General features: G+C 41.9%; 1 protein-coding gene across 1 annotated transcript in view; it reads right to left on the bottom strand.

Annotated features, from left to right (window-relative positions):
• Positions 1-27,414, bottom strand: part of HEXD (hexosaminidase D) — a 651,835-nt gene that overhangs the window by 208,724 nt on the left and 415,697 nt on the right. Inside the window, exon 10 of the mRNA XM_044085015.1 lies at positions 15,486-15,568. Within this exon, the coding sequence (XP_043940950.1) occupies positions 15,486-15,568 (83 nt within the window). The remainder of the gene's footprint in view (positions 1-15,485; positions 15,569-27,414) is intronic.

Consider the following 27,414-nt stretch of genomic DNA (forward strand, 5'->3'; position numbering starts at 1 on the left):
TCTTGGGGAAAGTCAAGGCATCCACCTACATGCTAGGTGGTGATACTCTCTGGTACAGAATTTCTCAGCTGGTGGTGGAGGCAGAAGTGCGAAGCAAAGAGATCCACCTCCAGATTTCCCCACTCTCGAGTGACTTGGAAAAAGATTTTTCTGTGGAGCTGCCATTCATGGGGGTTCAGTAAGTTTCTGCTTAGGTGGTCTGCAGGGTGTTGTTGATCCCTGGTAGGTATTGCGCAATTAGGTGTAATCCCATGGAGGAGGCGGTCAAGCCAGAGGTTCATGGCTAGCCTGCACAGAGGGCAAGATTGGGTCCCTTCCTGTTTGTAGATGTACCACATGGTGTTGCCTGTTTTGATAAGGAGAACCCCTGGCCTGAGATGGGGTTTGAAGGATGTCAGAGCCTTTTGTACTGCCATCATTTCCTTCTGAGTGATGTGCAAGGGAAGGTGCTGGGCATCCCAAAGCCCTTGGGTGCACTTGCCTGCTAGGTGAGTGCCCCAAGCAATGTCTGAGGGGTCAGTAGTGATGGTCTGACCAGCAGGGAGGAGGATGAAGGGAAGACCCTTGTTCTTGGCTCAGGCCCCTGCCCACTAGAGAAATTCGGCACTTATACAGGGGATCAGAGGGAGAGAGAGGCCTCTAGAGGCTGAGAGTGCTGACACCAAAGGTTCTTTAGACACCACTGAAGTTTCCTCATGTGGAGCCTGGCCAAAGGAATTAGAAGGATGCAAGATGCCATGTACCCCAATGCTTTCAGGAAGTTCTTCGCAGTGAGGTGACTTCTGGAAGCCAGCTGGGTAAAGTAGAGAGGCAGGAAGCTCTGCTTTTCTGGGGACAGGAAGCCATTTGGGATGCTGTGTCCAGCAGTGCTCCCAAAAAAATGATCTTCCTGGAGGGTATTTGCTTTGATTTTTTTCTTGTTGATGGTGATCCCTAGGGAAGTTAGGAGGGTTTTGACAAAGAGAAGGTCCTGGAGTAGCTTTTCTTTGCACTCTGCCTGAATGAGGCAGTCGTCCAGATAAGGGTAAATCTGTATATTTCTCTGTCTGCAAAATGCTACAGCCGGGGCTAAGCATTTGGTGAATACTCTGGGAGCAGTAGATAAGTCAAGGGGAAGCGCAGAGAACTGAAAATGTTGTGAGCCTGCTCTGAAGTGCAGGAATTTCCTGCAGGATTCCCTTATGGGGATGTGGAGGTAGGCATCTTTTAGGTCTAGGGTGATTAACCAGGAATTTTTTTGTCAGCATAAGCAGCAGCTGCTGCAAAGTTAGGATTTTGAATTTGGGGACCACCAGGGAGGTGTTCAGAATGGATAGATCCAGGATGGAGCACCAAGTGCCCTATTTTCCTGGGAACAAGGAATAGTCTGAAATAAATGCCTTTGCCTATTTGATCTGAGGGGACAGGTTCTACTGCCCCCTGGGATATGAGAGTTTGGACCTGTTTCAATGCCTATTCCCACTGATTTGGAGGTAAGTCTGGGTACCCTCTTGGAACTGGGAGTTCGTTGAAAGAGAATTTGTATCCCTGAAAAATTACCTTTAAGACCCACTGGTTCTTTGTTATAGAAAGGCAATTTTCTTTGCAGATGGAGAACCTTCCTCCTAGCTTTTGGTGAGTGACAGGAGGGCAGAGGGGGTAAGGGAGTCATTGAGAGTTTTTGCTATAGAAGGATGGCTTAGAACTCCCTGCTTTTGGGGTGGAAATGGTCCAATGTTTGGTTCTCTGCTGTCCGTGGGCTAGGGGCCTGGGTGGTCTGTCCCTGAGGGGCTTACCTTGCCCCTGTCTGCTAGGTGCAGGGAAGGACCAGTACTTAGAGGGAAAGTTCCTACTGAACCTAGGAGGTTGAACCTGAAAGAAATATTTTACTGTTTGCATAGATTTTGCTTGATCTTCCATCTTTTTAAGCACCTCTTCTGCTTTTACTCCAAACAAGCGGTCCTTATCCAGGGTGCATCAATTAATTTAGACTTAACATGATCAAGGAGATGTTGTTCCTTCAACCATGCATGTGTCCTAATGACAGATTCTGACACTGCTGCCCTGTTTGAGGCTTCTAGGGTGTCATATCCACAGTGTAATGAGTGTTTGGCCACTTAACAAGTAGAGTGCAGTAAATCTGCTAACTCTTTTCAAAATGGCACAGTCAGGAAAGGTTGAAATCTTTTGCTTTAATAGTTCCAAAGTGTATTGCTGACATTTTAACATATGGAGCTGACAGCTGAGTGCTCTGATAGCTAAGGTTGCAGAGGTGTAAACTTTTTTAATGCATCTGTCCAGAGCTCTGGAATCCTTGTCAGAAGGAACAGGATTCTTGGCGGAACTTGTCCTAGCTCCTTTAGGTCCCTGTGTAATGACCTCTGGGTCTGCAGCAGGGTTTCTGTACAGGTATTTGTGAGAATCCAGTACTCTGTAATACCTGTCAGGTTTACTGGGAGCAGGTGGGAGGGCATCAGTGGCTAAGCTGGATTCATGGAAAACATCATCCACCACTTCCAAGATAAGGGGGATGGCCAGGGGTTTGTGCTGGGGCAGGTCCAGAAACTCTTAGTCTTTTCTTAGCCTGGGGGAAGTCCTGAGATTCCCATTGGAAATGTTCCCTGAGGGTATGAAGGATTTCCCAAAAGGAAAGGTCCTCTGGTGGGGAGGCAGAAGGAATGGATTCCTTTGCATCTGAATCCTCATAAGCAGTCAGAGGTTGTTGTTCCTCTTCAAAATCTGAATAATCAAATTCTTCAGAATCCTGTTCTGTCATAATTTCAGGAGAAGGGTGTCTTTTCCTTTTAGGAGTTGTGGCCTGACTACCCCTGACAAGGGAGATAAGATCCTCATCTGCCATTTTAATCATTTGGGCTTGGGGTGGTGGAGCAGGAGCAAGATGGCAGCTAGAGGAAGATTTTCTAGGAGTGGCCTGGTTTCTAGGTCTAAGGGTATCCATCGGTCTGAGAGAAACTGTAGTCAGATGAGAAGACATAATTTTTTGTCTAGATTTGGTAGTGCGAGAGGCCTCCTTCCAAGAAACAGCCAAGGGCTCTGAAGACGAAGAAGATTTCTGTGGCATACCGGACTCCAAAAGGGTCTCGGTTGAGGCCTACATAGATATCATATCGGCATCGGGGGAGGCAAAACCGCCTCACTGAATTCCGGAGAACTGACTACCTGTTTACCGGTAGAGTCGTTGGAAGGCTTAGCCTTGTGTGGTCTATCTCTATCTTTATGTTTTTTCGGAATGTCTATGGATTGTTAGCTGATGGACGCCATTTCGGAATGTGAAGACGGAAGATGTTAATACCTGTCTACAATAAGAGTTCTATGGTGAATGGTTCTCGCGTTAAAGCGGGCACAGAACTGGCAATGGGGTCATGGTCTGGGCCTAAACAAGTGACGCAGTATGAATGGAAGGGGTCTATATCCCAACATCGAACTAACAAAAGTTCGATCGTTTTAATATCGAACCCTAAAGTCCGAAACCCAGCAAAACCGAAAACAGAGAACAAAGATTTTTTTCCCCAGGGAAAAAAAATGCTGTTCTGTGACAAAAAAAAAACGTAACCTTAAACTTAAAATAAAGAGGGGGGGCTTCGCACCCACACCCCTCAACATGGGGGGGGGCTGTGCCCCCCACACCCCTTCTACTTAAATATACCAACTCTGAGATCACACCACAGTGGAGGAAATAGCAAAGCCCTGAAAACGGCCGACCAATTTTTTTCCCCTGGGAAAAAGTTGATGTGCCATGGCTTCACTATTTTCAACTTTCGGACTTTAGATTTCAATATTACAACATTCAAACTTGTTTTAGTTTGATGTTGTAGTATAGACCCTGAATGGAAGTCTCGGTGTGGGATCTGCTTTCCACAGGTGAGACAATTGTTAACTTTTCAGACATTGGTTAGTGCAAGAAAAAAGCATCCCCAACAGGGTACTTAGCTTTAGAAGTTTTCAGGTGTAATTCAAACTCTGGTAGCGACCGAACAGCACACTTGTGAACTGCTTCTGCTATGGGCTCCATGGCAAGAAAGAGTGATGTAACGCCATCAGTTGTCTTGCTTTACAGCACTGACATCCTGATGTCAATCTATAGGTGGCACTAGCCAACGCAGAAAAACACTGACTCTGGTATTCGGGCCAGCCATGGGCTACCACAGCAGGGATAACCCACAGGTGATGACTGCAACAGTGAAACATGAAGGAAGTACAGTTGTGTACACTTACCATAAATGTAGATGTTCGAGTGTATTCTCTGTTGCAGTCATTACATTTGGGTTATCTACTTGCAGGTAGCCCTCAGTCGGCCTGATTAACAAAGTCTTGGGTTCTGTGTCAGTTGCTGTCTCTTCTTCTGTGACGTCAGGTCATCAGGGGTATAAAACATGCAGCCGATGGCATTATATCAGTTTTTCTTGCCCCAGATGTCGGGTGCCCCCCTAATGGGAAGCAATTAAATCTATAAACATACAAGGTTATACCTCAAACAAAAAAGCAAATACACCAAAAAGCTTTTAAGCATTGAAAAGGAGAGAAGTGGTATAGCCAAACAAAGTCAGGGGGCTAGAGGGAGGGTAACCAGGACTGCAACAGTGAATACACTCGAACATCTACATTTATGGTAAGTGTACACAACTGTACTATGTTCTTCGTGTTTCACTGTTGCAGTCATTACATTTGATTAGATTCCCAAAGCTAAGGATGGGAGGAGGAATTTAGATAGCATTAGGACCAGCTATAAGGCCCTGCAAAACTGCAGTGGCAAAGTCAGCTCTGGATTTAGAGAAAATTGGCAAACGGTAATGCTTGGAATGCTTGGTAAAAGTATGTACAGAACTCCAGGTAGCAGCTTCTAGGATGTCCCTGGTAGGTACGCCTCTGAGAAAGGCTGTAGAGGTAGATGCAGCCCTGGTTGAGTGGGATCTGATCCCTTGTGGGATAGGTTTTCCATGGTGCTTACAGCAGAAGTGAATGCAATGGCCTATCCATTTGGAGATGGTTTGCTTTGAAATAGCCTTCCCCTCTGTCCCTGCAGCAAATGCCACCAGCAGTTGTTCAGATTTCCTTTGAGGTTTAGACCTGTCCAAGTAGAATCCAAGTTGTCTGTGCACATCTAAGGAGTGCAGTATCCATTCCCCTTTGTTCTGTGGATTAGGAAAGAAGGTAAGCAAATGAATGGACTGATTAAAGGCCACACTGGATACCACCTTTGGCATGAAAGAGGGATTGGTCCTGAGGGACACCCTGTCCGCATGAATGATGATGAAAGGCTCCATTGCCATAAGGGCCTGTAATTCAGATACCCTTCTTGCTGAAGTGATGGCTAAAAGGGAAGCTGTTTTCCAAGAAAGAAATTTTAAATCTGCAGTAGCAGCAAGCTCAAAAGGAGGAAGAGTGAGTTTCTCCAATACAAAGTTAAGGTCCCAGGCTGGAGTTGGAGCTCTCCTGGGTGGCCCCTCTGAGGAACTGCTTGAGCACTGGAAGAGAGAAGAGGGGAGGTTCTGTGTTATAATGAGCTGAAATGGCTGAGACGTGAATTTTTACTGAGGAAAAAGACAGGCCCTTGTGAAGCATCTCAGTTAAGTATTGTAAAATCTGAGGTAAATTGGGCACTGCTGTGCTCATCCCTTCAGACTGGTTCCAGGCACAGAATCTTTTTCATTTTTCAGCATAAGATTTTCTAGTACTAGGCCTCCTTGTCTCTAAAATGACATCCAGCACTGATTTACTGAGGGATGGTAAAGGAGAGCTTAGGTAATTAGCCAGGCTGTTAGGCTCAGTGTTTGAAGCTGAGGGTGCAGAATCTGGTTCTCCTGCTGAGACAGCAGGGTAGGAGTCTGAGGCAGGTGCCATGGGGCCAACAGTGACACACTGCGCAGGTGCGGGTATCAGTGTTGGCGTGGCCAGGCTGGTGCAATCAAAATCATTCTTGGTTTGTCTTGTTTGATCTTTAGTAATACGTTGGAGAGCAGAGGCAGAGGAGGAAAGGCATAAACTGATAGGTTTTTCCAGCTGAAGGACAGAGCATCCACTTTACAAGCTTGTCTGTGGGGAGTCCTTGCACAAAATTTTTCCAACTGATAGTTCTGGGGGGAGGCAAACATGTCTATATCTGGGCTTCACCATTTGCTTGTCAACATGTTGAAAATCCTTGGTTCCAGTTTCCACTCGTGTTGGTCCATGAGAGTTCTGCTTAGTCCATCTGTCAGTGTATTTAGTTTCCTGGCAGGGATTGAGCTTGTAGATGTACTTGGTAGCTCAAGGCTGTGTTCCACAATGCCATGGCTAGTCTGCAGAGAGGGTAAGAATGTGTACCCCCCTGCTTGTTTATGTACCACATAACAGTGGTGTTGTCCATCTTTACTATTAATTGTCCTGGAAGAATGTGGTCCTTAAGGCTGTCAGAGCATTCTGTACAGCTAACATTTCTTTATGACTGATGTGAAGGTGCATTTCAATTGGGTTCCATTTGACATGAATGCATTTCCCTGCCAGGTGCACCCCCCCATGCATAGTCAGATCCTTCTGTTGTTAGGGTTTGAGCGGCAGGGGGAACTCTAGGCGTAGACAAGGAATGATTGGAATCATGCTTCTAGATCCTGAGAATGTTGACACCATAGGCTTTTTAGATACCATTGTAGTTTCCTCATATGCAGTCTTGCATATGGAATTAGAAGAATGCAGGAGGCCACGAACCCCAAGGCTTGTAGTATTTGCCTTGCAGATAGCAGGGTTTTTGTGACCACTTGTTTGAAGTAGGTTGTCAAGTGAATTTGTTTCTCTGGCATGAGGAAAGCCATCTGGGAAGTTGTATTCAAGCTTGCACCCAGGAATATAATTTGTTGACAGGGTACCAGGTGTGATTTATCTTCGTTTATTGGTGTACCCCAGACAAGTTAGCACCCTCTGTACAAAATCCAGATGAATCAAAAGTATGTCCTGGTTTTCTGCCTGTATTAGACAATCGTCTAGGTATTGGTACATTTGAATATTTCTTTGCCTGCAAATACCCTGGGCGCAGTAGATAAGCCAAAGGGCAGTGCAGAGAACTGATAGTGCATGTAGCCTGCTTTGAAGCATAGGTATCTTCTGCAAGATTCCCTGATTGGGATGTGCAGGTATGCTTTCTTTAAATTTAGTGTTGCCAACCAGGCATCTTTGTTTAGCAAAGGAAGCAACTGGTGATAAGTCAGCATCTTGAATTTTGGAATCACCAAAAAGGTGTTTAGAGTAGGCAGGACGCCATGAATTGTCTTTTCTGGGTACCAGGAAAAATCACGAGTAGAAACCTTGTCCCTTTTTCTCTTCTGGTACCAACTGAATAGCCTATATGCTTAAGAGAGAGAGTACTTGTTTTTGGGCCTCTACCCACTGCTTTGGAGGTAGATCTGGACAACCGCTTGGAGTTGGTGATGTGTGGAAGTGAAATCTGTATCCTTGGGACACTATATTTAAAACCCATTTGTCCTGGGTAATGAGTCCCCAGTTCTTTGCATGAAGTGCAATCTTTCCCTCCAAAGGGGCAGTCAGTTGAGAAGTGCTTGGAAGTTTTAAAAAGAAGTCATTGGGACAGTTTACCATAGGGGGGAGTTTTATTACTCTCAAATTTGGAAGTGGAGCCCCCCCCACTGCTTAGTCCTGTGCATCACCTGGGACTGAAGCCTGGGTGCTCTGCTGGATCTGCGCTTGGACTGAGAAGGTCTGGAAGAGGCAGGAAAGGACCAATTCTTAGAAGGCCAATGCCTACCAAATCTTGGAGGTTGTACTTGTAAAAAGTCTTTAACAGTTTGCATAGATTTAGCTTTTTCCTCCATCTTTTTAAGAACTTCTACTGCCTTGCTGCCAAACAGGTGGCCCTGATTTAAGGGAGCATCCAGTAACTTCCCTTTAACATGATCTGGCAAGGATTGCTCCTTAAGCCAAGCATGCCTTCTAAGTACAGACCCAGTTACCGTAGCCCTGCAAGATGCCTCGAGTGAATAAAAACCACATTGCAATGTATGTTTACCAACTTGTTCAGCAGAATGCATAAAATCCTGTAAATCCTTATTTTCAGCACAATCAGGAATCAACATAATTTTCTGTTTAAGCAATCCAATAATATGCAGCTGATACTTTAACATATGAAACTGGCAATTCAAGGCCCTAATGGCCAAAGTTGCAGAAGTGTATACTTTCTTACCCCATCTATCCAGTGCCCTGGAGTCTCTATCAGAGGGGGGTAGGATTTTTGGCAGTAGTAGCTTTAATGCCCTTGGGTCCCTGTGAAATGGGTTCAGGATCTGCAGTAGGATTTTTGAAAAGGAACTTGTGAGAGTCAGGAACCCTGTAATATCTATCAGGTTTTCTGGAAGCAGGAGGTAAAGAGTCAGGGGCCATGCTAGATTCCGAAAAGGCATCATCAACAATGTCCAGTACAGGAGCTATAGCTAAAGGCCTGTGCTGGGGCAGGAGTAAGAAATCCCTAAGCCTCTTTTTAGAATCAGAGAAATCCTGACTTTCCCAGCGAAATAGCTCCCTGAGAGTATGCAAGGTTTCACCAAAAGAGAAATCCTCTGGAGGGGAAGCAGAAGGAATAGAGTCCTCAGCATCAGAATCCTCATAGGTAGAAAAGGGTAAATCCTGGTCATCAGAGGAAACAGAAATTTCAGAATCCTGGTCAGAAGTATCATAAGCAAACTCAGTCCTAGGTCTCAGAGGGGGAAGGTTGGCTTCCCCTGACTAAAGTAATAAGATCTTCAGTCATTCTTATCATTTGTTCTTTAGGCATAGAGGCCTGACCATGCAGTCTGGGCGTCAGTTTTCTAGGCATGGTTTGAGTTTTAGGCCTTGAAGAAGAAGATGGCGCCGGTTTAATATGCAAGTCAGTAGGCCTCAGAAGCCGGTGCCTGCACAGCGGCTCTAGACCCATCCAAGGTAGAGACATCCGCAGAATCCACAGTTGAAGCATCTTGTGGCATACCGGACTCCGAATGGGTCTCAGTAGAGGCCTGCGAATCTGAAGTACCGGTGAACTGGGCAGCCTGTCTCGGTTTTTATCTTTGCATTTCTTCGGAATGTCGGTAGTCGGATGGCTTACCGAAGACATATCAGGATAATTGAACCGAGCACCAAAAAATTTAGAAGCCCAAAAATATACTGACAACAGACAGTTCGTGGTTTAAATAAGGCACAAAACCGACAGTGAGGTACGTCGTAGTCAGGGAATAGGCAATGAATACAGTACAAATGAAAATCTTTATGAGGTATTTGCTTTCCACAAGAAATGCAATTATTTACTTTTACTGACATTGGTTTAGAACAAGAAAAAGTTTCCCCAACGGGGTACTTAGCTTTTAGTTGAAGACTTCGTTTCTGAAACACGGAAACGAAAATTTCAGGAGTCAGCTGACCAGCACTTGCGAACTGCTTCAGTTTCGGGCAAGACTGATGTAATGACGTCGGCTTCATGTTTTATACCCCTGAAGTCACGGAAGAAGAGACAGCAACCGACGCAGGACCCAAGACTTTGTTAATCAGACTGACTGAGGGCTACCTGCAAGCAGATGACCCAAATGTAATGACTGCAAAAGTGAAACACGAAGAACATCATCAGAGAATCCTCCTTGAGGAATCATACAGTTGGACTGAAGGCAAAGCTGTAAAACACTTGGGTGGAAGGAGTATAAGAATTGTAGTAGGACCAACAAGAAGACTGACCAATTAACACCTAAACAGAAGACCTGACTAAAGCCCACAGACAAAGAATGCAACCTTGGAGAAAAGCATAATGAGCTTCACGGACAACAGCAATCAAGCCCATCAAGGACAAATTTAGTACACATTGGATGCAATCACTTTTAAAATTCAGCAGCTTACACCACAGCTTGGGGAAAAGCTTACTTGCACAGGAAAAGTAATTACAACTTCTAATAAAAGGTGAAGCAGACTTCTGTCTCACCACTCCAAGGGTACCAAGAGATTAACAAATGTCAGCCTCACCCTAGACTAGCTACTCCTGGGGGGGGGATCAACCCTCTCCTGAAGACTACAATGCTTTAAGGAGTAAGCAGAACCATTAGTGCCCCACAGTTCACTCTTCCTGCAATGAACCAGAACCAGGAAAAAAAAATGAACCGAGGTAAAGAAGGAGGGGAGAAGGAGAGAGGAGGACCCCATCCTCCCCACAGTTCATCAAGGGTCAAGACATCTGGACTGACGCAGGGCTATTAGGAAAAGTAAACTGACCTTGGAAACTCCCACAACATTCAGCCAAAAGACCCTATGCTACACAGGAGCTACAAACAGAGATTCAATAATTTACAAAGGGAGGTCCTAAATGAAGACTGAGACAGAGACAGACAAACAGAAAGCAGCTCCAACAAGTGGGATGCCAAACCACAGATAAGTTTCCATCCTGCTCCACCAGAAGATAAATGCAGACATTATATCAGCTCCTGAGTGGAGATATGACCTATTAACAAGCATCTTTCCATTCACTGACAAAACTATTTCCATAATAACAAAAGTTGAAGGTTTTCTAACAGAAGGACCCCACTGGAAGTTAGTGGCATCTGGGATACAGAGTAAGTAATGGAAATAGAGTTACTCCTTAATAAGGGAAGAGAAATGACCAGACCAGACTCAGAGGGTATTCCCAAATTCACCCAAGACAAGAGATATTCACACCTCTCATGACTCCAAATGAGGCAAACAGAAAATAAATTGCATCCCTAAAACCTAACAAAAGGTGTACAACTGATAGAAAAAGGACCCTACCATAGGTTCATAGGTTGGTACTGGGCTATCTGCCCGAAGGCATATATTAGCCCAGCCACGTTGTGCGGTATTCACCGCCCCTTTAGTAGTTCCCTAGACCCTTGTACTAGCAGCTAGTACCCTTGGCCCCTATCTAGTAGTGCTGTTGGTGTGATCCCCGGTGTGAACTTTCTGTTACCCATCCACTCAAGCAGGGATCTAGTAAATATAATATCTCTCCAACTGATCGACTGTCTAAATGGGAAACAGAGAAAATCATGATCCTCTAGAAAACAGGGAGGATGGCCTTACATGGTTCCTAACCATGGAGATCTCCCTGAACCTGCTCCAACCACCCCCAAGAACTGAATCTGAGGGGTGACCCTGAAAGGGCTACCATGGAAATTAATTTTTGTCCGTGAAAGCTTCTGTGAAAACCATAATTAAAGTTTTTTTAAAAATCATCCAAAATGGAAGAGGGCTACTGCAAGAGCAGAAGGCAATCATGACCCCCCTACCCCACCAAAGAGATGTCTAATATGACTAAAAGATCACTTTCCACATAAAGAAGGGTTGGTTCTTAAGAAAATACACACCAGAAGCACTGCTTAAAGTCCCACTATACGTTGTAGGGGAGCAAAGTAAGTTCTGACCCCAAAGAGGAGAGGAGTACCACAGAAGGGAGACCTAACCCTGGCTTTGCAAAATATTTGGGTATCACATCTTCAATAACACTCACTGCTAATAAGAGGTTTGAACATAGTAAGGAGCAGCTACCACCCCCCCCTCCCCCCAAGGACTTGGACAGCCTGTTGTACAGGATGTTAAAGGTATAACAATGAATGGAGGGGTCTGGCTAGGATGAAACCGTGGGATCATGGAGCCTCGGCCAACCATACACTCAAGAATAAATGCTTAGTTAATGTTGCCCTCCTACAGGAAAGGTGCAGCCAGCATGAGGAACACGAAAGCCCTGCTTAGAATGGATGTCCACCTGGACCAAGAGTTAAAAGGACCCACCTCAAATGTCGGTTTCTCAGAAATTCATGGAACTCTCACTGAAAATCTCCTCATTCCAGGTATTTGGAATTTGAGGCTGGTAGGGTAATGCTTTGCCACAAGTCTTATGAGAGGGAACAAGGATGAGGTTTCTTCTTTTCCTTCTAGGTATCTGAACAAATAACTAGTTTAGAGTATGCCTCAGCCAAAACCATGAATTGCGGACAAACTGTAATGCAACACATAGTGCCCCCACTCAGACAGGATCATGTAAGAGGACCCAAAGCCCATAAGAGTGAACCAGAGGAAGCCCCAAAATGAAAAACGGAGAGAAAGGGCAGCATTCCCTCCCAGAAAGAGAAACAGCCAACCCAACTACCCTAGTCAAGGGAGCCTGGGTCTGCTCTGAGTAAGAAATAGAGAATCAATAGAAAATAGGTTAAAAAGAGAAGATGTCCACTTTCTAAAATAATCCACAGAGGGCAACTCCTAAGGAAGAGGACATGGAGAGAAGCCCTCCCCATTGTATCCCAAGGGACCGATTATAGGTCTTTTAAGAAAATTCAAAAGAAGGAATGAAAAAGGAGGGTTGCAGGGCCTCTTCCTTCTATAAGAACAAGAATTCAGCAGGTAAGGAAAGAGATGGGGACCTTTTTACCACCATACATCTGAAGCTCCCTATCTACAAGCCCCCTTGTGGCACAGGGTTATTAAGCAAAAAGCTACTCAACCCTTCTCATAAACAGATGACTACAGCCAAGCTGTACTCTGCAGAAAGAAGATCACTGTGCTCAGCAAGACATCCATCATGGACATCAAACAGGCTATGATGAATACGTTCCAGCACAACAGTAGCATGCATGAAAGCAAGATTCTTTCAGGTATTACATTTATGGAGAGTCTGAAGCACAGCCGAAACCACTTCCAGCAAGGCAGTTTAGAATATGACCAGGTGAGACATACTGTCGAGAGAATTAAGTCCCAAAAATGGAAGAGAAAAAAACACTATTCTTTCTCAACTTCCTCTGAGGCCACTTTGTCAGCCAGGAAGGAACGGGGCATGGGCTTGAAAGGAACTCTGGATGCTTGCAGATATCACACAAACATCAGTCTCAGGAAAACCTCACTCTGTTCTGCCAAACAACAATATAAAGTATCTGCTGTCCTGCAGGCTACAGCCATAGGCTAAGGACACCTTCAAGCTTCTGTACTTTTTTTATTTGATAAATGGGTAGGTGTTATGGTCTGGTCTGTTGAACCTTTTCAGCTATGTCCCAAGCTCAATAAGCAAAGAAGCAGCAAAATGACAGAATATACTGAATACGTGACTGTATAGCTGTGTACAATATCAGATAAGATGCATTACTTTCAATAGTTAATGCTTTTGCAAAAAAAAAAATAAATAAATAGCACAGCCCAAGTAAGTATAGTACCACAATTAAATATAAATTTATATTAGAAATGTAATCTACTTAAGGTATTAACAATATATTACAGTACCACAGTTTCTTGAATACAGCCTAGGATGTAGCCTGTCTAAGCATATAAGAGTTTAGCCACTAAAGTACTTTAATGTTTCTTGATTTTTAACTTCATTGGGTAACTGGTTCCAGGAAGCTGGGCCCAGTCTGGAGAAGGCTCTTTTGCCAGCAGTGGTTTTATAATGCATATGGGCCATAATGACATGGTTTTCTTGGGTGTTTCTGAGTCCACAGCTGTAATCTTGTATTAAGAGGTGGGCAATAGATTTGTTTCAATATCTTGAAGGTCAATGTGCTTAGAAGAATGTGTCTATCACAGATAGCCATTTAGATTTTTCAAACAACCTGCAGTGGTTCATCAAGGACAAGGAGTCTGCTAAAAGGATAAATCTACAGAACTGATTTTTTTGTGATCTGTATTTTGTGGCTATTGTGCGCTAAATGTAGTATGAGAAACAGGCAGCCATATTCCAGTTCAGGTATCAGAACATTTTTCACAATTGCTAACCTTGCGGTTCGAAGAGCAAATTACTGATTTTGTTAAAAAAAATATATAGTTTAATTGAGCAAAGACCTTATTAGTGGTCTGAATTAGCATTAATAACATGAAATAAATTTGGTTTCAAGGGATTGACAAGCAGGTAATCCAGCAACAGCACAATCCAGATCAGGCCTGGACCGAAGACATCATATGCACCACAATTCCAAAGCCTTTTCTGTTTCAGAGATAAAGGCCTCCACACCACATACCTTTGGAGAACTGTAAGCCCACTGGCTAAAGAACCAAAACTGTTCTAAGTACATAATCAATGTGTGTGGTATTCTGACAAAGTGAGGCCCAAACATGTCAAGGATGAAATGTCATGAGGCCTGTGAAGGGCAAAGCATTTGTATGCAACTGACATCCTGATGGGTGAAATCCTGAACCCACTCTATAGCTCCTACTAAGCATTTCACATGTTAAAAATAGTCTAGGAGTTGTAACCTCAAGTACCAGAAACTTTTAAATTTCTTGATGAGAAACATAAGATGACAACCCTTGCAAAATGCGAGTTCAAGTTAAATGTGAAAAAATACTGGAGGCAGAACAGACTTCTTTCATACAAGATTTCATAGATTAGTATAGTGGCCATGAAGATGGCTGCCTAATGGAATGGCGCCCAATGTACTTCACAGACAACTCTGAATGACAAGGTCTAGAGTCAGGTTTCAAGCACCCTAATTTTGTGTTTTAAGTGAGCTACAGAATACCTGCAGAGAGCTCCCAGTATAAATTACTGCAATACTCTAGACTAGGGGTAAAAGTAGCTCCAAAATTGGTAGAATTCTGAAATGTATCACTGGTACAGATTTAGGGTGACTGGGGTGGTGCAGCGGCTAGCGTTGCCACCTCACAACAAGAGGTTCTCCAGTTCAACTCTGGCTGGAGTGCCTTCTGTGTGGAGTCTGCATGTCCTCCCTGTGGTCATGTGAGTTTCCTCCGTGTGCTCTGGTTTCCTCCCACATCCCAAAGACGGTGGATTGGACACTCTAAATTGACCCTAAGTGCGAGTGTGTGCATGTGTGTGCCTTCTCTGGAATGTTAGGTGCCGGGCTGGCAACTCGACACCGTAAAACTCCACTGCCAATCGTTCTGCTGACAGTTGTTCTGCTGTGGCGACCCCTAACTGGGAAATCCAAAATAAGAAGATTATTACTGGTACAAATCTAAATAGTGTTTTTGACTATATATATATATATATATATATATATATATATATATATATATATATATCTTTAATTGTGCAACAACTCTGTAAATTCTCTATGCACAATCACTGTTTGCTAATAATCACAGTCTGCAACCAGAAAATGAAGAGCTCAGACACAGAAAGATGCAAGCCAGCTACACACAAACTAGCGATGGTAATGGCCAATACCTGCCCACTGAGAGTCAAGACGTTAGTAAAGATCAGACTTTGGTAATGACCAATTGAGAACCTCTCTACTCAGCAAAAACAGAATTAAGATCACTAAGAATGATGCACATTCTGTAAGAAACAGGGTACACTGCAATATCTGCTTTGTCAGAACAGATCAGTAGTCAGCTGTGAAGTATCCGGTTAAAAATCTCTGCAAGATACAGCCCAACAATTCCTTGTCCTATGACTACAGTTTACAAACTGCATCATGAATGTCTTGTCAGTCTTACCTGTGATCACCTCTCCTTATTTCAGACTGTATTATTTAAACTCAACAAACTGCTCATTCCTGAGAAAGAAGCTATATTGCAATTCTTACCATGGGCAACTGCTTGAAGACACACTGCAAGGCATGGCATTCCCACTGGGAGCAACTCACAGAGAACAGAGTAATGATCATACCTGGAAAGCAATAAAAAATGGATGAAAACAAACAACCACATGTTCAGGTAATACAGATTAAGATACAACCATTAATTTGAGCAAATACAAAATTAAATTACCTATTTAAATGAATACAAATGTAGAACACAGCACCACAGCAAACCAATAAAAAGCAGATGGCAAAGAGCAGTGTAAGAGCACTTTCGCGATAAAATTGCTTCTTCAGATCATACAAAAAATCAACAGTATCTCAAATATTTAAAATGCAATCAATTAAATATCTACCAATAAAAAACAAGTACAATAGCCATAAAAATTTAAAGGCACAGCTTTCTATTAAGACAGAAACCATAAAAGGCTATTGCCACAAAAACATACACAGCAGTATACTTATGTAAGAAGCTTTCATTCTTTCAGAACCTGGCTTAAGAGGTACTGATTCATTCAAACCTGCACCTCTGTGTGCTGATAGTTTAAGAATCCATCCACAGAAGGGAAATAATTAAGATGGAAAAAGAAAGCTGTGCCTTTAAATTTTTATTGGTAGATATTTAATTGATTGCATTTTAAATATTTGAGAGGTTGCTGACTTTTTGTATGGTATGAAGAAGCAAATTTATCGCGAAAGCGCTCACCTGTGTTTGAATAAAAGTCTATTTGGATTTTACACTGCTCTTTGCCATCTGCTTTTTATTGGTTTGCTGTGTTCTATATTTTTGTTCATACTACTTGGTTTGTGGTTGAGCACAGCTTTACAATCAGCAAGACTTGTTTTACCATATTTCTTTGCTGTCTTGTGTTGTTGCTGACTGACATGGCTGAAAGTATCACTGGAAATGCAGAAGCTGTGCCACAGGCTGATTCTATCGGCAACTCTAGTCAAAGGAGGCGACTACAAAGTTTCTTAAATATACAAGGTAATCCTTTGCTAACTGAAAATTTGGATGTTTCTGCACACAAATTAATAACTGAGCAAAATGAAAGTGCACGCATGAAAGACTTGTTTAAACACTTGGAAAATCAGCTATATAAGTTAAAGAGACTTCAATGTCAGAGACTGGATTTTGAACAACCTACCCAGAACATTTAGCAAAATGGTAAATAATTAATTTAGAGACAAGTTTTTCTTATATTAAGTTGCTCATTTAAGTTTGGTTCATAAGTGGCTCGTGTAAGTGTCAGTATTTCCGCTATCGCTCTGTTTGTTGTTTTATTAAGTTGCTCATTGACTTTTTTTGTGCCTGTAGAGCAACAAATTTGTGAGGATATCAACAAATTACAAAAAGAACTGTATAGCCTTTAATACTGATGCACAAGTCGATCTTCGCATGAGTGAGTTAAATGAACAATTACACCCGTATGAAACTAAGCTATTAGCTCAAAAAAAGAAAAACTTCAGAGAGACATTGTTGATATCCAACAACAAAATATGTTTGCTTGGCCGAGAGAGCGGTGTAAAGAGCCAGTACAACCTAGAATTTCTAAGGCTACTAACTCAGAGGAAGTTTCCTCTTTTACTCAAAATAATGGTTCTGTTAATGCTTCAACAGTGGTGCAAGAATGTGCTGTTTCTTCACCTAATGCTAATACCTCTACATACAGCACACCTTTGGTGGTCCCTCCCCCAACTGAGCAGCAACTTAGAAGAACTGCTCTTTCTCCAGAACAGGCAGTACGGCCTAAAACATTGAATATTTCTGGTGAGACTGTTTTTTTTAGGTCTCCCTTCACCCTGCAAATTCCAACACAAGGAATACAAAGATGTGCACATCAAAGGAAAGAAATTCAAGAGAAAGAACTCCTTTCAGGATCGAGAACCGCAAACTCTCAAGAAAATGTGGAATATAACAAGCAACTAGTATGGAACTTATCGCAGAGACAGTTAACAAAGCTGAACTTTCTTTACTTAAAAAAGGTTTGTCTTTTATTCCTTCTCAAAGGGCTGATTTGGCTAACACTGTTATACAGCTGAAATTGTTTTTACGAAGAATAGCTCTTAAAGAGCAGTTTGGCTTTTCTGTGTCACATGAAAGTGTATGTAACTATAAAAAGCCAAGTGCTTTTTGTCCAACATTATCTTCCACTCTGGAAGTTTTTTCAAATGTACGTGAACGAAAGATTTATAATCTTTTTGAAACCAACAGTGAGTATAAACAAAATAAGTTTTATAACTTAAAAATGAGAGACAAGCACTTGAAAATTTACAGAGATATAATGACACTGTAATACGACACGCCGATAAAGGCAATTCTTTTGTTGTGTTAGATAAAGAGTATTATGTTACTACTATGAATACCATGCTTAGAGATGACAATACATATACCAGCATAGAACTTTATTTTGTACAAAAGTTAATTGAAAGGTTCACTAAGTCTCTTGTTAACTGCTTTGAAAAAACAGTTATTTCTAAAGAACTGTTCCAGTATCTTATAGTATAACATCCTGTTGTACCTACATTGAATGATTTGCTGAAAATACATAAAAATCTTGTAACTCCAGCTTTTAGACCCATAGTAGCTGGAGGTGGATGGCTAACCGAACCAGCGTCTTTATACGAAGAAAGACATTTAAGACCCATTTTAGACAAGTATGCTATTGTTTTGCAAGATACAGAACATTTCTTAAGTGATTTTTACTCTTTTCTTGAAAGTTATGCTGAAACTGGTACACAGATTATGGTAACTTTAGATGTTACGTCTCGGTTTACGGTTATACCTAACCAAATAGGTTTTTCCTATGTAAACATTTTTCTTAAAGAAGAAGGCTCTCTCACTGATGAAAAAATAGAGTTTATTTACTGCCTTACAGAGCTAGTACTAGAATATAATGTTTTTCTATTTGAGAAGCAATATTACTTGCAGACCTCTGGTGTAGCTATGGCTACGTCCTGTGCCAATAGCTATGCCAATATGGTCATGGCATACTGGGAAAATGTAAAAATCTTAAATGTTGAACAATTTAATGCGCATGTAAAATTCTATCGGCGTTTTCTTGATGACATATATTTTTGGAAAGGAGACCTTGAAAGTTTAAATAATTTTCTAAGTGCTATAAATTCAAGAACACCCTTCCTTAAGTTTACCATGAAACATTCCTGCACTTATATAGATTTCCTTGATGTTACCCTGCATAGGGGCATAGATGGAAAGCTGCACACTAAGAGATATAGAAAAACATGTTATACACACAGTTATCTTGAATGTAATACTATGCATCCACCACATATTTTTGCAAATAGGTCAACTTTTAAGAGTTTCTAGGCTCCATGACCAGGAACAAGAATTTGAAACAATTGTGTGTTCCACTAGTATGGAATTTATAGAACGTGATTATAAACCTTTTGAAGCTAGTAAAACATGTGAAAGGGTCAAGTTAGACAAAGTAGTGGACGCTCGTTTTTTTCACTTAAAGAAAACGTAAGAAAGACTGCTCATAATAATAGTTATAGCAATGTAGCTTATTGTATGACTTTGAGTACTGATAGCATAGATATAAAAAAAATATTATTACAAAAACTGGCATATTTTATCTGCTGACCCTATTCTATGTTTGTTAGTGCAACCCAAAATTTGTTTATAAAAATAAAAAATCGTTGAAAAGACAGCTTTGTTTCCCTAACACAACTATAGCAACCTAGTATTAGCACAAGTTTTAGTATCTCTATCTGTGGTAAATGTACTTTCTGTAAATATATTGATGTATCCAATACATTTATACAACCAGACAATGGTAATCATTATGTTTTTAAAGTTAAAGCTAATTGTGACACTAAAAACTTATTTAGCACAGTCTGTGACTTGTTCAAAATGTTATATAGGAAAAAACTAATAGGCGACTTAAGGAACAAATTAGAGACCATTATTATTATGCCAATAAGGGCCATAATTATAGTGCCTTAGCTAAATACATACTAGAGAAAGGCACTAACCACTGGTTTAAGTTTATGGCAGTAGAAGTAATTTATGAAAGTTTTAGGTTGGGTGATATAACTAATGTCACAGAAGGGAAAGAATTAAGATGGATTCTTAAACTATCAGCACACAGAGGTGCAGGTTTGAATGAATCATAGGTTCATAGGTTCATACTAGGCTATCTGCCCTAGGGCATTTATAAGCCTAGCCAGAGTGTGTTTGGCTTTCGCCACCCATTTTAAATTAATTTTGCTATGCCCTTTTTCGAGGTTAGTATACTGTGCCTCTGTCTAACAGTGACACAGAAGTGATACCCGGGGTAAACCTACGATCTACCATCCACTCATCAAGATTCCTCTTGAAGAGAGTAAATGAGGGACTCTGCCTAACCTGGACTGGGATTTTATTCCAGAGTGAAGGGAGCCTCTGGGTTATGAATCTGCCCCTCCAGCATGTCCTACTTATTTCAGTGCTGAGGTTCAAGTCTCTCGAGCGCGTAGCTCGATGGGATTTGGATTCTCTGAGGTGCAGCATGTCCATTAATTCCGGGTTGGACATGGCTTTATACGTCAGGCATAGATCGACTCTGAGCAGGTGGTATGCCACTGAGTAGAGCTGGAGTTTCTTTAACTGGGCAGCATATGGCATCTGTTTGAGCCCTTTGATCCTCTTGGTGAGGTACTTTTGGGGTCTTTCCAGTTGCTGCAGGTGTCTGGTAAAGTACATCCCAAAAGGGGCATTGTACTCAATTATGGGCCTGATGAAGGATGAGTAAAGAGGCACAATGACCTCCCCTGATTTAGATGTGAATCCCTTCATGATTAGGTGGGCTATATAAAATGTTTTTCTAACCACTTTGGCTACGTGGTTGTCAAATGAGAGATTGCTATCAACTTGGGTCCCCAGGTCCCTAATTACTTCTTCTGTACTTAATGGATTACCACCTATGTGGTAATTTGTGGGCACTTTGTTTTTGCCAAAGTGGATGACTATACACTTTTTGGCGTTTAGCTTGAGGCCATGGCTCTGGCACCAGTTGTCTGTTTCTATGAGGCCCTTTTGGAGGATGCTTGTGTCGGCTGGAGAGTCGACTATGGTGCCCAGTTTGAAGTCATCTGCAAACTTGGTCAGCCACAGTCCTTCCGTGTTGGCCTGTACCTCCGAGAAATATATACCGAACAAGAGAGGTCCCAGGACTGAGCCTTGTGGGACGCCACTTGTAACTGGTTTGGAGTCTGACATGGCTCCAGCAATTCTAACCATGTGGGTTCTGTCCTTGAGCCAGTTTGCAACCCATCTAGTGACATAGGGGTTTATATTTAAGCTGGTGAGCTTATCTATAATGCCCGAGTGGGGTATTGTATCAAAGGCTTTTGCGAGGTCCAGGTAGGCTGTGTGGACCACCTTCCCCTCGTCAATGGCCTTGGTGACTGTTTCAAAGAAATCAACCAGGTTTAACAGGCAGGATCTGCCCTTAACAAAGCCGAACTGGGTAGGATCCAGTGTCTGTAGGTCCCCAATATCTTTATTTATGAGGTCCATGATGATCCTTTCCATAGCTTTGCAGACCAAGCTAGTCAGGCTTATGAGGCGATAGTTTCCAGGATCCGTTGAGGCACCACCTTTGTGGAGAGGGACCACTGTTGCTGTACGCCACTCTTTGGGTACATATCCTGTAGGCTGAGATTGAACAGTAGTTTTATGTTTGGGTTTAGCTCTTCTTGGAGTTCATGTAGGACGCAGCCCGGCACACCGTCTGGTCCCATTGATGCTGTGTTTTTTGCTTTGGAGAGGGCGGCTCTTACCTGAGCATCTGAGATGTCAGGGGGGCAGCACTCTGCTGGGATAGATATTTGCCCTTTTGGTGGGGAGGGGGGGAGAGAAGTTTGTGCTGAACCTGTCAGCTAGGATGTTGGCAATGTCTGTGGGTTCGGTGTATTTTTTGTCATTTTGGACTAATTCTGAGCATATCTGGGAATTCCCACCCAGGTTCCTAACATAACTAAAGAAAGCCTTGTGATTATCCTTAGTGTCCTGTGCAATTTTTCTCTCGAAGCTGGCCTTATACGATTTTATGAGTGCCCATAGTTTTTTGCTAATACTGATCAGAGATGCCTTCCCTTTTTGGGATTTTGCTCTATCATGTAGTAGCTTCCTCCTTCTGTTGTATAGTTTGTTTATGGCTGGGGTCCACCAGACAGGACGTCTGCCTTTGGAGGATTGGGTCTTGGTTTTATATGGGATTGCATGATCCATGCATTCCTGAAGGTGTTCATAGAATGTGTTTATAAAGGATTCTGCGGTCTGGGCCATATTTTACACAGGCCCGGGGGCTTTAAAGGATTCCACCTTGGTTTTGAGGAGTGTGAAATTTGCTTTAGAGAAGTTTTTCACTGTGGTTTTCTGGGCAGGGGATGGGGTCGGGATGTGAATATCCAGTGAGATTAGTTTATGGTCTGATCTTACCAGTGAGGGATACACTTCTGGTCTGGAGCATAGAGTCCCCATGTTTGTGATGATCAGATCCAGTATGTTTTCCCCTCTTGTGGGAGTGGTAACAAGTTGTTCCATAGAATTTGAGTTTATAAATTCTAGGAACCTTTGGGCTAGGGTGTTGGAGCTAGAGTAATGCTCCCAGTCTATGTTTGGGTAGTTGAAGTCGCCCAATATAATGGTGTTTGGAGAGACCTTCATATTTTCCAGTGTTCTCAGGAAGGCCGAGTGGGGTTCCTGGGTTTGGAAGGGTGGTCTGTAGCAGGCTATAAACTAGAAGGCAGTTTTACCCACTGTTAGTTGCACATGGATAGTCTCTGATGCTTCATGCTGTGCCACCAACCTGGAGGTGTGGGTATCTTTGACGAATATTGATACTCCCCCTCCTTTTGTGGTTCGGTCCAAGTTTTGGGGCCGAAAAGCATGGTATGAGGTATAACCTTGTAGTGCTGGGGTGCTCTCGGGAGCCTTGAACCAGGTTTCTGTTATTGCACAGATATCAATGTTCTCCATGCTAAGGAGAGTTTCGAGTGTGTGCATCTTGAGGTTTAGACTTCTGGCGTTGAGTAGCATTACTCTTAGTTTCTTATCCCTTGTGATACCTATGGAGGTGGGTTTGTCTTTTGAGCCTTGCCTAAAAAAGGCACTATGGGGGTAGCAAGAGCCTTTGCCAATATCCGAAAGCCCAGGGGTGACAGGTGCAAGCCGTCCCTAGCGAAGCATCGTGGCTTGTCGAGCATGTCATCCCAGGCTGACAGGCATTGGATCCCCTTTGAATGACACCAATACTTAAGCCAATTGTTGAAATTGATCATCTTGTCTTCATATTGTGGCATCATTCTTGGTGAGGGAAAGATGCTACTCAAGGTCAGGGTCATACCGGCCTGGGCTACATGCTCAGAGAGCTCCTCTATGTCTCTTTTCATGTAGTCCGGGGAGGTACGTCTCAGGTCATTCACACCAGCATGGACAATGACGGAGTCATATTTGTACTTGCCTTGGAGTGACCTGAGTGCTTGTGTTATGTGGCGGATCCTAGCGCCCGACAGGCAGCTCACCATGACCTTCTTTTGTTCAGCCTGGTGAGCGGGACGTCAGTGTGCCTGACGATAGAGTCACCTATTACAAGTGTATCAGGTGTGTTGTTTAGCCTTAAGGGCTGTGACTGTTTGGCACACTGGCTTTGTGAGCTATGTGTTGCACGTGTTTTGTTTTGGGGTAGCGGTTGCTTGGGTGTCTGCTTTGGAGGTCTCTGCTGCTTAGGCAGATTTTTATTTAGAGCCTCCGAGTATGTTTTTGTGTGTTTATGTGTTTGGTTTGCTGTCGTGGTAGGTCTATGTGAGACTGGAATTGTAGTGAATGTGGTTTCCTTCTCCTCCTGACTGGTTACGCCAGTACTGAGTTGAGAAAGCTTAGCCTCCAGTTTGGCTATATGGTTGCATCTCTCACGTGTTGGAATTTGTTGGGAGGAGGAGAGGGTTGTCTGTGTACATGAGACAGTTGTAACATTGCCTCAAGATTCCCAGATTCACCAGCTGGACCGGAGAGGAGATTGACAACTGACCTTTGGACATGCTAGAATAGTATTGGGAATTCCTTTATAATTGAAAAAAGGGCCAATGGGGAACAAGGTACTCAAGGGGAGTTTGTGAGGGTGTAATGCTTTTAATTTTTTAGTGCTGACTTATATAATTGCTTTAGTGAGCAAGTGCCAGGTAACTTAAATGCAATGTGTTACAGGTAACTTAAATGCAAAATGACAAACAGTAACTTTCTTTCAAGTGAAACAAGGAAATAAGTACAGTAAGCAATGCAGATATCACTAGGGATCCACAGAAGCGCTGAAAAGCCGCGTTTTAGGTGGAATTAGCGTTTCAGGGAAATAACAAGCAAACAAACAACAAGCATACAAACAAAGCTAGATTCAGCAGGCCTGGATCTAGTCTATGCTACAGCAAACAAGGTGTACCAATTTCAGTAAGAAACAGTTCAAATATGCAGGCACTATAAGCCTTTAACCAGAAATTCCCAGCTCAGAAGGGCAGAGTCCAGCCTCTCCTCCCACAAGAGTGCAGACCACGAACCTTCTTAATGTAAAATAACTGGCCTGAAGCCCAAGTGCTTAAACCAGAACTGTACCTCTTAAGCCAGTTCTGAAAGAAAGCAAGCTTCTTAAATAAGTATACTGCTATGAGTGTTTTTATGGCAATAGCCTTTTATGGTTTCTGTCTTAAAAGAAAGCTGTGTCTTTAAATTTTATGGCTATTGTACTTGAATGTTTTTTATTGGTAGATATTTAAATTATTGCATTTTAAAAATTTGAGATGCTGTTGACCTTATGTATGGTCTGAAGAAGCAATTTTATCGTGAAAGCGCTCACCTGTGTTCGAATAAAAGTCTATTTGGATTTTACACTGCTCTTTGCCATCCGCTTTTTAATGGTTTGCTGTGGTGCTGTGTTATACATTTTTGTTCATACTACTTGGTTTGTGATTGTGCACAGCTTTACAGACAGCAGGACTTGTTTTACCATATTACCTATTTAAATATTGATTCATTTGATAACTTGGAAAGTGATTTAGTCCAAGAATCAATTCAGGTAAGCCCCATACCCAGACAGTTACATACAGAATATAAAGGATTACATACATTATTTTATACAACTGTCTACCAAGCAGTGCAACAACATAAATACACCAATAACACCATTTAAAATTTGATACACCACAAGTCTGATAAGGTGGTAAAAGTACCCAGATCAAAAATGCCATATTAAGTAGTTCCAGAGTAATAGTTTTGGTGTGGTAAGTGAACTTATTTAGATTGTAGTCAGTGTTCTTGGTGAACAAAAACAACATCTGAGAAGGCAGCATCTATTTAGTGTGCTAAAGATAGATATGTTCTTTACTATTTGACTGCTTTATGTGGACATAAAAAAGTGTGCATTATACAAAGAAAAACTTCACCAAGAATCTGAAATATAAAGAACCAAACAAATCTGTGTGGCCGATTTAACAGGCAATTCTGTTTAGGTCTGATGTATTGAGATTTAGCAGTCCTTACTTGAAGTTCATTTTCTTATTATATATTGTTTTTCTGTGCACTATCCTAAGTATCTAGTAATACTTTGTAATTTGCTGTAGATCAAAATGACCCAGACAGTTATTCACGGTTCCAACATGCCCTTTTGTCATAACATGGCACAACTTAGACAAAGTAAATTGTGTTTTGTTTCTGTATTCATTCATAAATGCGCTGAGACTGAGAAGCATAGCACTTCTCAGCTTGCTCCTTGTTAGCTAAACTTTTTATATTTCTCTCTTAGCCTGTTTTGCATCCCAAAACATATTTGATCCTTCAGGAAAATATTCTGAAGATAGCTGGATACAGCAACTTGAATCTCATATACCTGCCCCAGGACATCCCCAGACTGCCAAGATAAACTTGCTTCTCTTCTGTCTGACGTATAAATAATCATTTCTCATAAACATTCTGGTGTTCACAGTTTTTAATATTTTCCCTTCTTCCACAGTTTTGCCAGTAGCAGTTCGTTCTTGTTTGTACGATTGCAGCATTACTAATACTGGTTTTGGTTACTTTCATATGGCCAAAATTGGGGCATGCACATTATGTGCCCTTTGAATTAAAAATCATGCTGTGGAATAACAGTCCAGTTATGTATCTGTACTTTCATAAAATTAATGCAGTCTTTATTCCATTTTCTCTGGTACACCAAAAAAAAATTTGGTTTGCATGCTATATTTTTAACTCTAATCTTTGTTTTAATCAGCTCCTCTTGATGAATATCACATTCAGCCACTTTTTCCTTCATTTCTACCATTGATTTCTGTAGTTTTATCAATTCATCTGAACAGATACCTACAGCTACTTCTATTTTCCAGACTTTTGTCATCTGACTTTATATATTCTTCAGGGTCTCATTTATTTTAAACACATTTGAGTCCAGCTGATTTAGTTTTCCACTAAATTACTGAAAGTCAACTCTTGTGCTAAACTTGAACTACTTTTTGCTGAACAGCTGCAAAGACCTTCTCAGACAGAGCACTTTCTTCTTGTTAGCTGCCTGATTTTCACTTACTTTCTTCAATTGTCTTCTTTGTTGGCATTCAGGCCATATAATCAGAAGCTAGTGACTGAATTTTACCCAAACTGATAACTTTTAATTTCTTTTCTTAACAATTTCTCAGTTTTCACACTGGGAAAGTTCTAATCAACCTGCTACTCAGCATGCAGCCATTTTGGAAGTCTCCATAAGTGTAACATTTATTACCATGCCTGTCCTTGAGGAAGTTTTGCTCCATTGGTAGCCTTCAGCAAAACAGTGTATGAATCTGTCACTGGGTTTTATATAAGAAAAAGAATGAGACCATTGGACTCTATAAAATCTGTCATCCTGAAGGCTGGTGACTGGCAGTCTGGGTCCTGAGAACTGGATTTAAAACAAAGAGCAAATCTCCTTGAACAGGTGACACTGCTACAGGCTGCAGGGGATCATTGTCTAATAATTCCAAAGCCCTATTCTGAACATCAGAAGTCTCAGCTTGCCAGTTAACACAATCCCTTAGTAAGGCCAGGGTATCCCAAAAGTTGAGGCTGTTTGGCTAGAAGTCTTCTGTACTATTACTGTCGATATTGTAACATGGGAAAATACATTTGTAATCTGTAATCCAAGTTGTCTTTATCCTAGACAGCAACATCAGAATCTGGCCTATCCTTTATCAAAATGAGTGGAGAGTGTCTGTCTGTCTTTGGACATTTGTACAACTTATGTATTTTGGGCTACCAATAAGCAGAGGTAGGTCTTTGCCCCTGCTTGATCAGGAGATGTCTCCCTAATGACAGTGCAGGATAACTTTCATTTGTTATTTCAGGTTTACTCTCAGTATGGTGCAACACACCAGAGTCATCCAAAAATGATGGTTTCCATAGGGGCATCATCAGAGGTAGGTGACTCTCTAGATGCTGGCCCTGGGGAATGACCAACAGCCACCTCATTACTAGCATCCTCTGACCCTATCAGGCTTAGGTTGTGAATTTCTTGAACTAACATCAGGATGACTGCTATCAGAAGACAAAGAGGATTTATGATGAAAGCCACTAACTTTTCCAATTTAAATGCACTAGGATGGTGTCTCCCAACTTTTATCATTTTTTGCTCAAGTCCCCACAAATGCTACATGCAGCAAAGTTGTGGCTGAGGATTAAACAATGCACAAACTTATCATGTCTATTTTAAAATTAATTTGTCTCTTGTAAGCACACAATGTGGTTGTAAGGTAACCCTATAACAAATGACTAGAACCCTAAGCAAATGTATCAAAAGTTTCCTAAACCTAAAGTTCTTATCAAGTACAGTTTAAAACAGCAGATAACTCTACATGCAAATATTAACAAAATCCTCTAGGGGTACTTATCTCCAGTCTTCCCTTTATTGCCTCT

The sequence above is a fragment of the Protopterus annectens genome, chromosome 10.part0 (genome assembly GCF_019279795.1).
Source record: "Protopterus annectens isolate FY-2018-M chromosome 10.part0, PAN1.0, whole genome shotgun sequence".
Lineage (NCBI taxonomy): Eukaryota > Metazoa > Chordata > Ceratodontiformes > Protopteridae > Protopterus > Protopterus annectens.